Here is a 10,416-nt window from a genome sequence, read left to right as displayed (position 1 = left end):
TCTCCATCTCCACACCTTCAGTGTGTCTCGCTCTCTCCATCTCCACACCTTCAGTGTGTCTCGCTCTCTCTCCATCTCCACACCTTCAGTGTGTCTCGCTCTCTCCATCTCCACACCTTCAGTGTGTCTCGCTCTCTCCATCTCCACACCTTCAGTGTGTCTCGCTCTCTCCATCTCCACACCTTCAGTGTGTCTCGCTCTCTCCATCTCCACACCTTCGGTGTGTCTCGCTCTCTCTCCATCTCCACACCTTCAGTGTGTCTCGCTCTCTCTCCATCTCCACATCTTCAGTGTGTCTCGCTCTCTCCATCTCCACACCTTCAGTGTGTCTCGCTCTCTCTCCATCTCCACACCTTCAGTGTGTCTCGCTCTCTCCATCTCCACACCTTCAGTGTGTCTCGCTCTCTCCATCTACACACCTTCAGTGTGTCTCGCTCTCTCCATCTCCACACCTTCGGTGTGTCTCGCTCTCTCTCCATCTCCACACCTTCAGTGTGTCTCGCTCTCTCTCCATCTCCACATCTTCAGTGTGTCTCGCTCTCTCCATCTCCACACCTTCAGTGTGTCTCGCTCTCTCTCCATCTCCACACCTTCAGTGTGTCTCGCTCTCTCCATCTCCACACCTTCAGTGTGTCTCGCTCTCTCCATCTACACACCTTCAGTGTGTCTCGCTCGCCCTCCATCTCCACCTTCAGTGTCTCGCTCTCTCTCCATCTCCACACCTTCAGTGTGTCTCGCTCTCTCTCCATCTCCACACCTTCAGTGTGTCTCGCTCTCTCTCCACCTCCACACCTTCATTGTGTCTCGCTCTCTCCATCTCCACACCTTCAATGTGTCTCGCTCTCCTTCCATCTCCAATCCTACAGTCTGTCTCTCCCTCCATCTCCAATCCTACAGTCTGTCTCTCCCTCCATCTCCAATCCTAGTCTGTCTCTCCCTCCTCCTACAGTCTGTCTCTCCCTCCATCTCCATCCCTCAGTCTCCCCACATAAGTTAGAGCTAATGAGCTGTTCCTTGTCAAAGGCGTCACAGTTTAATCTTCAGAAATCCTGCACGGGTTCAAGTGGTGAGTTTGAAGAAGGGTTATTGATGTAATGACTCACCCTAGATGATGTATTTTGTAGATCTGATACCCATGCAGTGTTTACCCATTGGGATAGTGCGCACAAGTCATAGCTCTTCAGTCCTGCACCAGACTGTAACTAGGGTGGAGATAGGCTGTCAAATGTGGGCTGGTTGGATTCTTTCTGTAGAGCCGAGATGGAGTAGGGATCACCTCTTGGGACTTGTTTGTCTATCACAGCCCCCACCGCCCCCCAGCTCAATATATATCACATACACCTCACACACACTCACTACACACACCCACAAACACACCTCACACTCACACACCTCACATACGCCTCATACCTCAGTCACACACGCAACTCACACTCAAACACACACCCACATGTCACACACCTCACAAAGCCACACATCACACCTCACACAAACACACCCACATCTCACTCCTGCCACACGCACACACACACACACACACACACAAACAAAAGCTGTTGAGGCTGGGGGGTCAAAATTTTGAAACTGAGATTGATAGATTTTTGTTAGACAAGGGTATTAAGGGTTATGGAACCAAGGCGGGTAAATGGAGTTAAGATACAGATCAGCCATGATCTAATTGAATGGTGGAACAGGCTCAAGGGGATGAATGGCCTCCTCCCATTCCTGTGTAAAAGACTCGAGGGGTTGAATGGCCTCCTCCTGTTCCTGTGTAAAAGACTCGAGGGGCTGAATGGCCTCCTCCTGTTCCTGTGCAACAGTCTCGAGGGGCTGAATGGCCTCCTCCTGTTCTTGTGCAACAGGCTCGAGGGGCTGAATGGCCTCCTCCTGTTCCTGTGCAACAGTCTCGAGGGGCTGAATGGCCTCCTCCTGTTCCTGTGTAACAGGCTCGAGGGGCTGAATGGCCTCCTCCCATTCCTGTGTAAAAGACTCGAGGGGTTGAATGGCCTCCTCCTGTTCTTGTGCAACAGGCTTGAGGGGCTGAATGGCCTCCTCCTGTTCCTGTGTAACAGGCTCGAGGGGCTGAATGGGCCTCCTGTTTCTATGTAACAGTCTCGAGGGGCTGAATGGCCTCCTCCTGTTCTAACGTGTGTTTAAAGTTGTGTAGCTGAGATAGTCTAACGGGACAGGTTTGGATTTGGCAGGATTCTTCGATGGAATATTTACTCTTGTTGCTGTTGTTGTAATTGGTGTCTCTGGTTGAATAAAGTTGAAATTCTTGTGACTTCTTCAGGCTTGTGACTCGTGTGCAGTGTTGCCAGATTCATGGTATCTATTCGTCACCAGACATACCCAGATGTTAGCCTACCACCACAATCTAACACATGCCATCCTGAACATGTCTGCGACAGGTAGATTGGTGAGGACGAGGTCAAGTAGGTTTCTCCCTCGTGTTGGTTCTCTCACCACCTGTCGCAGGCCCAGCCTGGCAGTTATGTCCTTCAGGACTCGGCCAGTAGTGGTGCTACCGAGCCACTCTTGGTGATGGACATTGAAGTCCCCCACCCCAGAGTACATTCTGTGCCCTTGTTACTCTCAGAGCTTCTTCCAAGTGGTGTTCAACATGGAGGAGTACTGATTCATCAGCTGAGGGAGGGCGGTAGCTGGTAATCAGCAGGAGGTTTCCTTGTCCATGCTTGACCTGAAGCCATGAGACTTCACAGCGTCCGGAGTCAATGTTGTGTACAACACACCATGTGTCTGTAACACAACCAGCTACTTCGTCGGCAACCTCATAAAGTCAGGAATGGGGCTGTTCACTGAGGATTCCACAGCCCTTGCAGACAGTCATCCAACTCGCCACCCTCACACACACTGTACCCCATCCAACTCCCCACCCTCACACACACTGTACCCCATCCAACTCCCCACCCTCACACACACTGTACCCCATCCAACTCCCCACCCTCACACACACTGTACCCCATCCAACTCCCCACCCTCGCACACACTGTACCTCATCCAACTCCCCACCCTCACACACACTGTACCCCATCCAACTCCCCACCCTCACACACACTGTACCCCATCCAACTCCCCACCCTCACACACACTGTACCCCATCCAACTCCCCACCCTCACACACACTGTACCCCATCCAACTCCCCACCCTCACACACTGTACCCCATCCAACTCCCCACCCTCACACACACACTGTACCCCATCCAACTCCCCACTCACACACACTGTACCCCATCCAACTCCCCACCCTCACACACACTGTACCCCATCCAACTCCCCACCCTCACACACACTGTACCCCATCCAACTCCCCACCCTCACACACACTGTACCCCAACTCCCCACCCTCACACACACTGTACCCCATCCAACTCCCCACCCTCACACACACACTGTACCCCATCCAACTCCCCACCCTCACACACACTGTACCCCATCCAACTCCCCACCCTCACACACACACTGTACCCCATCCAACTCCCCACCCTCACACACACTGTACCCCATCCAACTCCCCACCCTCACACACACTGTACCCCATCCAACTCCCCACCCTCACACACTGTACCCCATCCAACTCCCCACCCTCACACACACTGTACCCCATCCAACTCCCCACCCTCACACACACTGTACCCCAACTCCCCACCCTCACACACACTGTACCCCATCCAACTCCCCACCCTCACACACACTGTACCCCATCCAACTCCCCACCCTCACACACACTGTACCCCATCCAACTCCCCACCCTCACACACACTGTACCCCATCCAACTCCCCACCCTCACACACACTGTACCCCATCCAACTCCCCACCCTCACACACACTGTACCCCCTCCAACTCCCCACCCTCACACACACACTGTACCCCATCCAACTCCCCACCCTCACACACACACTGTACCCCATCCAACTCCCCACCCTCACACACACTGTACCCCATCCAACTCCCCACCCTCACACACACACTGTACCCCATCCAACTCCCCACCCTCACACACACTGTACCCCATCCAACTCCCCACCCTCACACACACACTGTACCCCATCCAACTCCCCACCCTCACACACACTGTACCCCATCCAACTCCCCACCCTCACACACACTGTTCCACATCCAACTCCCCACCCTCACACACACACTGTACCCCATCCAACTCCCCACCCTCACACACACTGTACATCATCCAACTCCCCACCCTCACACACACTGTTCCACATCCAACTCCCCACCCTCACACACACTGTACCCCATCCAACTCCCCACCCTCACACACTGTACCCCATCCAACTCCCCACCCTCACACACACTGTACCCCATCCAACTTCCCACCCTCACACACACTGTACCCCAACCAACTCCCCACCCTCACACACACTGTGCCCCATCCAACTCCCCACCCTCACACACACTGTACCCCATCCAACTCCCCACCCTCACACACACTGTACCCCATCCAACTCCCCACCCTCTCACACGCACTGTACCCCATCCAACTCCCCACCCTCTCACACACTCTACCACATCCAACTCCCCACCCTCTCACACACTGTACCCCATCCAACTCCCCCCCTCACACACACTGTACCCCATCCAACTCCCCCTCACACACTGTATCCAACTCCCCACCCTCACACACACACTGTACCCCATCCAACTCCCCACCCGCACACACACTGTACCCCATCCAACTCCCCACCCTCTCACACACTGCACCCCATCCAACTCCCCACCCTCACACACACACTGTACCCCATCCAACTCCCCACCCTCACACACACTGTACCCCATCCAACTCCCCACCCTCACACACACTGTACCCCATCCAACTCCCCACCCTTACACACACTGTACCCCATCCAACTCCCCCTCACACACTGTATCCAACTCCCCACCCTCACACACACACTGTACCCCATCCAACTCCCCACCCGCAAACACACTGTACCCCATCCAACTCCCCACCCTCTCACACACTGCACCCCATCCAACTCCCCACCCTCACACACACACTGTACCCCATCCAACTCCCCACCCTCACACACACTGCACCCCATCCAACTCCCCACCCGCGCACACACACTGTACCCCAACCAACTCCCCACCCTCACACACAGTGTACCCCATCCAACTCCCCACCCACACACTGTACCCCATCCAACTCCCCAGCCTCTCACACACTGTACCCCATCCAACTCCCCCTCACACACTGTATCCAACTCCCCACCCTCACACACACACTGTACCCCATCCAACTCCCCACCCTCACACACAGTGTACCCCATCCAACTCCCCCTCACACACTGTATCCAACTCCCCACCCTCACACACACACTGTACCCCATCCAACTCCCCACCCGCACACACACTGTACCCCAACTCCCCACCCTCACACACACTGTACCCCATCCAACTCCCCACCCTCACACACACTGTACCCCATCCAACTCCCTACCCTCACACACACTGTACCCCATCCAACTCCCCACCCTCACACAGTGTACCCCATCCAACTCCCCACCCACACACTGTACCCCATCCAACTCCCCACCCTCTCACACACTGTACCCCATCCAACTCCCCACCCTCTCACACACTCTACCACATCCAACTCCCCACCCTCACACACACACTGTACCCCATCCAACTCCCCACCCGCACACACACTGTACCCCATCCAACTCCCCACCCTCACACACACTGTACCCCATCCAACTCCCCACCCTCTCACACACTGTACCCCATCCAACTCCCCCTCACACACTGTATCCAACTCCCCACCCTCACACACACACTGTACCCCATCCAACTCCCCACCCTCACACACAGTGTACCCCATCCAACTCCCCACCCACACACTGTACCCCATCCAACTCCCCACCCTCTCACACACTGTACCCCATCCAACTCCCCACCCTCTCACACACTGTACCCCATCCAACTCCCCACCCTCACACACACTGTACCCCATCCAACTCCCCACCCTCTCACACACTGTACCCCATCCAACTCCCCACCCTCTCACACACTGTACCCCATCCAACTCCCCAGCCTCTCTCACACCTTGTCCCACTCCTTGCTAACATTCATCTCTCTCCTCCGGAAGGGAGAGGGGACCGACAGACACATCAGTGTGGAGGTATCTCCCTGTCGGTGAGGGGGCTGGGAGACAGCAGTCAGGGAGAGACTGCTGCCTAGGTTTGTCTCGGAATTGACCACAGCGAGAGGGAGGGGTCCACGGTCAGACTCTGCCCCTGTCACGGAACGCACGTCTCATCCCCCCAGCACCCGCCCTCCCAGGCTCGGCTACAACTTTCCACAAACACAACCGAGGCTTCACTGAGCAGGACATTCCGGCAATGAAGAGACCTCATTCTCCGAGCTGGAATTCCAACTGCGCTCGGAATTAGCGACTCTCCGGTGCAGTGGCTGGAGCCCAGACCCCAGCTCTGTTTCCCGCACCGTTTGGGAGAGAAAATACAAGAGGGAAGTTTGTTCTCCAGCCAGAGTCAACTGGCCGGACTGTCGAGGGAAACAGTCTGCTGCTCAGAAAATAAAATCCTCCCTGTATGTATTTGAAATATGGTTTTTGGCCCCACCGCCTGTTTGCTCCAGACTGAATGTGAATGGTCCCAGTGTTCGAGCCTGAGGTTTCCCAACACAGCCCGAGGATGGAGACTCGGCTCTCCCAGACCAGGCGCTGGGCTCAGACTGCAGCTCTCGGTCACATCATTACAGTGTTCGTACTGGGGAGACAGGGGGGCTGGCAGGGACCACTGACATCTCCATCCAACTCATTCTGTTTCTAACTCAAGGGCACTGAGTTTTATTGTAACAACCCCTCCCCGCTTGGCCTCCCCCTCAGCTCCTCTGTCCCCTCCCCACCCCAGCTCCTCACTGTCCCCTCCCCACCCCAGCTCCTCACTGTCCCCTCCCCACCCCAGCTCCTCACTGTCCCCTCCCCACCCCACCCCCTTTGTCCCCTCTCCACCCCAGCTCCTCACTGTCCCCTCCCCACCCCAGCTCCTCACTGTCCCCTCTCCACCCCAGCTCCTCTCTGTCCCCTCCCCACCCCAGCTCCTCACTGTCCCCTCCCCACCCCAGCTCCTCACTGTCCCCTCCCCACCCCACCCCCTCTGTCCCCTCTCCACCCCACCTCCTCTGTCCCCTCTTCACCCCAGCTCCTCTGTCCCCTCCCCACCCCCTCGCTGTCCCCTCCCCACCTCCTCTCTGTCCCCTCTCCACCCCAGCTACTCTCTGTCCCCTCCCCACCCCCTCTGTCCCCCCCCCACCCCAGCTACTCTCTGTCCCCTCCCCACCCCCTCTGTCCCCCCCCCACCTCCTCACTGTCCCCTCCCCACCCCACCTCCTCTGTCCCCTCCCCACCCCCTCTGTCCTCTCCCCACCCCAGCTCCTCTGTCCCCTCCCCACCCCCTCTGTCCCCTCCCCACCCCACCTCCTCTCTGTCCCCTCCCCACCCCCTCACTGTCCCCTCCCCACCCCACCCCCTCTCTGTCCCCTCTCCACCCCACCTCCTCTGTCCCCTCCCCAGCTCCTCGCTGTCCCCTCCCCACCCCCTCGCTGTCCCCACCCCACCTCCTCTCTGTCCCCTCCCCACCCCCTCGCTGTCCCCACCCCACCTCCTCTCTGTCCCCTCCCCACCCCCTCTCTGTCCCCTCCCCACCCCAGCTCCTCTGTCCCCTCCCCACCCCCTCGCTGTCCCCTCCCCACCCCCTCTCTGTCCCCTCCCCACCCCCTCGCTGTCCCCTCCCCACCCCCTCTCTGTCCCCTCTCCACCCCAGCTACTCTCTGTCCTCTCCCCACCCCCTCTGTCCCCTCCCCACCTCCTCACTGTCCCCTCCCCACCCCACCTCCTCTGTCCCCTCCCCACCCCCTCTGTCCTCTCCCCACCCCAGCTCCTCACTGTCCCCTCCCCACCCCAGCTCCTCTGTCCCCTCCCCACCCCAGCTCCTCACTGTCCCCTCCCCACCCCACCTCCTCTCTGTCCCCTCTCCACCCCAGCTCCTCTCTGTCCCCTCTCCACCCCAGCTCCTCACTGTCCCCCTCCCCACCCCAGCTCCTCTCTGTCCCCTCCCCACCCCAGCTCCTCACTGTCCCCTCCCCACCCCACCTCCTCTCTGTCCCCTCTCCACCCCAGCTCCTCTCTGTCCCCTCTCCACCCCAGCTCCTCACTGTCCCCTCCCCACCCCAGCTCCTCTCTGTCCTCTCCCCACCCCAGCTCCTCACTGTCCCCTCCCCACCCCACCTCCTCTCTGTCCCCTCTCCACCCCAGCTCCTCTCTGTCCCCTCTCCACCCCAGCTCCTCTCTGTCCCCTCCCCACCCCACCTCCTCTCTGTCCCCTCTCCACCCCAGCTCCTCTCTGTCCCCTCTCCACCCCAGCTCCTCACTGTCCCCTCCCCACCCCAGCTCCTCTCTGTCCCCTCCCCACCCCAGCTCCTCACTGTCCCCTCCCCACCCCAGCTCCTCTCTGTCCCCTCTCCACCCCAGCTCCTCACTGTCCCCTCCCCACCCCAGCTCCTCTCTGTCCCCTCTCCACCCCAGCTCCTCTCTGTCCCCTCTCCACCCCAGCTCCTCTCTGTCCCCTCCCCACCCCAGCTCCTTCCCCGCCTTCCCCTCCAGCTCACCCCCCTACCCTTTAATATCCCACCCAGTCTAATCCCACTCTCCTGCTCACTCCCCGCACCCTTTAATATCCCACCCAGTCTAATCCCACTCTCCTGCTCACTCCCCATACCCTTTAATATCCCACCCAGTCTAATCCCACTCTCCTGCTCACTCACCGCACCCTTTAATATCCCACCCAGTCTAATCCCACACTCCTGCTCACTCCCCGTACCCTTTAATATCCCACCCAGTCTAATCCCACACTCCTGCTCACTCCCCATACCCTTTAATATCCCACCCAGTCTAATCCCACTCTCCTGCTCACTCACTGCACCCTTTAATATCCCACCCAATCTAATCCCACTCTCCTGCTCACTCCCCGTACCCTTTAATATCCCACCCAGTCTCCTGCTCATTCCCCGCATCCTTTAATATCCCAACCGGTCTAATCCCACTCTCCTGCTGAACGGGCTGGGGCTCTTTTCTCCAGAAAGGAGTGAGGGCTGACCCGATGGAGGTCTTTGTCTACCCTATCGAACGTTTTCATAAATAAAGAGCTGATCCCACTTGTGGGCGAGACCAGAACTAGGGTCCATAAATATAAGGCGGTCACTAATAAATCCAATAGTGAATTGAGGAGTAACTTCTTTACCCAGAGAGTGGTGAGAATGTGGAACTTGCTACCACAGAGAGTGGTTGAGGAGAATAGTATCGATACATTTAAGGGGAAGATAAATAAGCACATGAGGGAGAAATAAATGGGTTATGCTGATAGGGTGAGATGAAGAGGGGTGGGAGGAGGCTCGTGCAGAGCATAAACACCGGCATGGACCTAGAATCATAGAATGGTTACAGCACAGGAGACCATTCGGCCCGTCGAGCCCGTGCCGGCTCTCTGCAAGAGCACTTCAGCTAGTTCTGGTTCTCGACCCTTCCGCCAATGGGAACAGTTTCTCTCTATCTACTCTGTCCAGACCCCTCATGATTTTGAACACCTCTATCAAATCCCCTCTCAATCTTCTCTGCTCGAAGGAGAACAACCCCAGCTTCTCCAGTCTATCCCCGTAACTGAAGTCCCTCATCCCTGGAATCATTCTCGTAAATCTTTTCTGCACCCTCTCTAAGGCCTTCACATCCTTCCTAAAGTGCGGTGCCCAGAATTGGACACAATATTCCAGTTGAGGCCGAACCAGTGTTTTATAAAGGTTCATCATAACTTCCTTGCTTTTGTACTCAATGCCTCTATTTATAAAGCTCAGGATCCCGTATGTTTTTTTAACCACTTTCTCAACCTGCCCTGCCACCTTCAATGATTTGTGCCCACATACCCCCAGGTCTCTCTGTTCATGCACCCCCTTTAGAATTGTACCCTTTAGTTTATATTGCCTCTCCTCGTTCTTCCTACCAAAATGTCTCACTCTGCACTTTCCTGCATTAAATTTCATCTGCCACGTGTCCGTCCATTTCACCAGCCTGTCTGTGTCCTCTTGAAGTCAATCACTATCCTCCTCACTGTTCACTATACTTCCAAGTTTTGTGTCATCTGCAAATTTTGTACACCCAAGTCCAAGTCATTAATATATATCAAGAAATGCAGTGGTCCTCGTACCAACCCCTGGGGAACCCCACTGTGTACCTTCCTCCAGGCCTGTTGGGCCAAATGGCTGCTTTCTGTGCTGTAAATAGTGTGTAATTGTATGAAGGGGTTTGATTGGGCAGATGTGGAGAAACTGTTTGCACTTGTGGCGAGTCCAGAAGGGACT

At 56.7% G+C, this 10,416-nt stretch overlaps 1 protein-coding gene across 1 annotated transcript in view; it reads right to left on the bottom strand.

The window, feature by feature from the left end:
* Positions 1–6,363: 6,363 nt before the first annotated feature.
* Positions 6,364–10,416, bottom strand: part of LOC147123831 (lysyl oxidase homolog 3B-like) — a 72,776-nt gene continuing 68,723 nt past the window's right edge. The window contains exon 7 of the mRNA XM_085967351.1: positions 6,364–6,549. Within this exon, the coding sequence (XP_085823477.1) occupies positions 6,364–6,549 (186 nt within the window). The remainder of the gene's footprint in view (positions 6,550–10,416) is intronic.

The sequence above is a fragment of the Somniosus microcephalus genome, chromosome 2 (assembly GCF_052327205.1).
Source record: "Somniosus microcephalus isolate GS21.2 chromosome 2, FLI_Smic_1.0, whole genome shotgun sequence".
In the NCBI taxonomy this organism is placed as follows: domain Eukaryota; kingdom Metazoa; phylum Chordata; class Chondrichthyes; order Squaliformes; family Somniosidae; genus Somniosus; species Somniosus microcephalus.
This window is presented reverse-complemented; position numbering and strand designations above follow the sequence as displayed.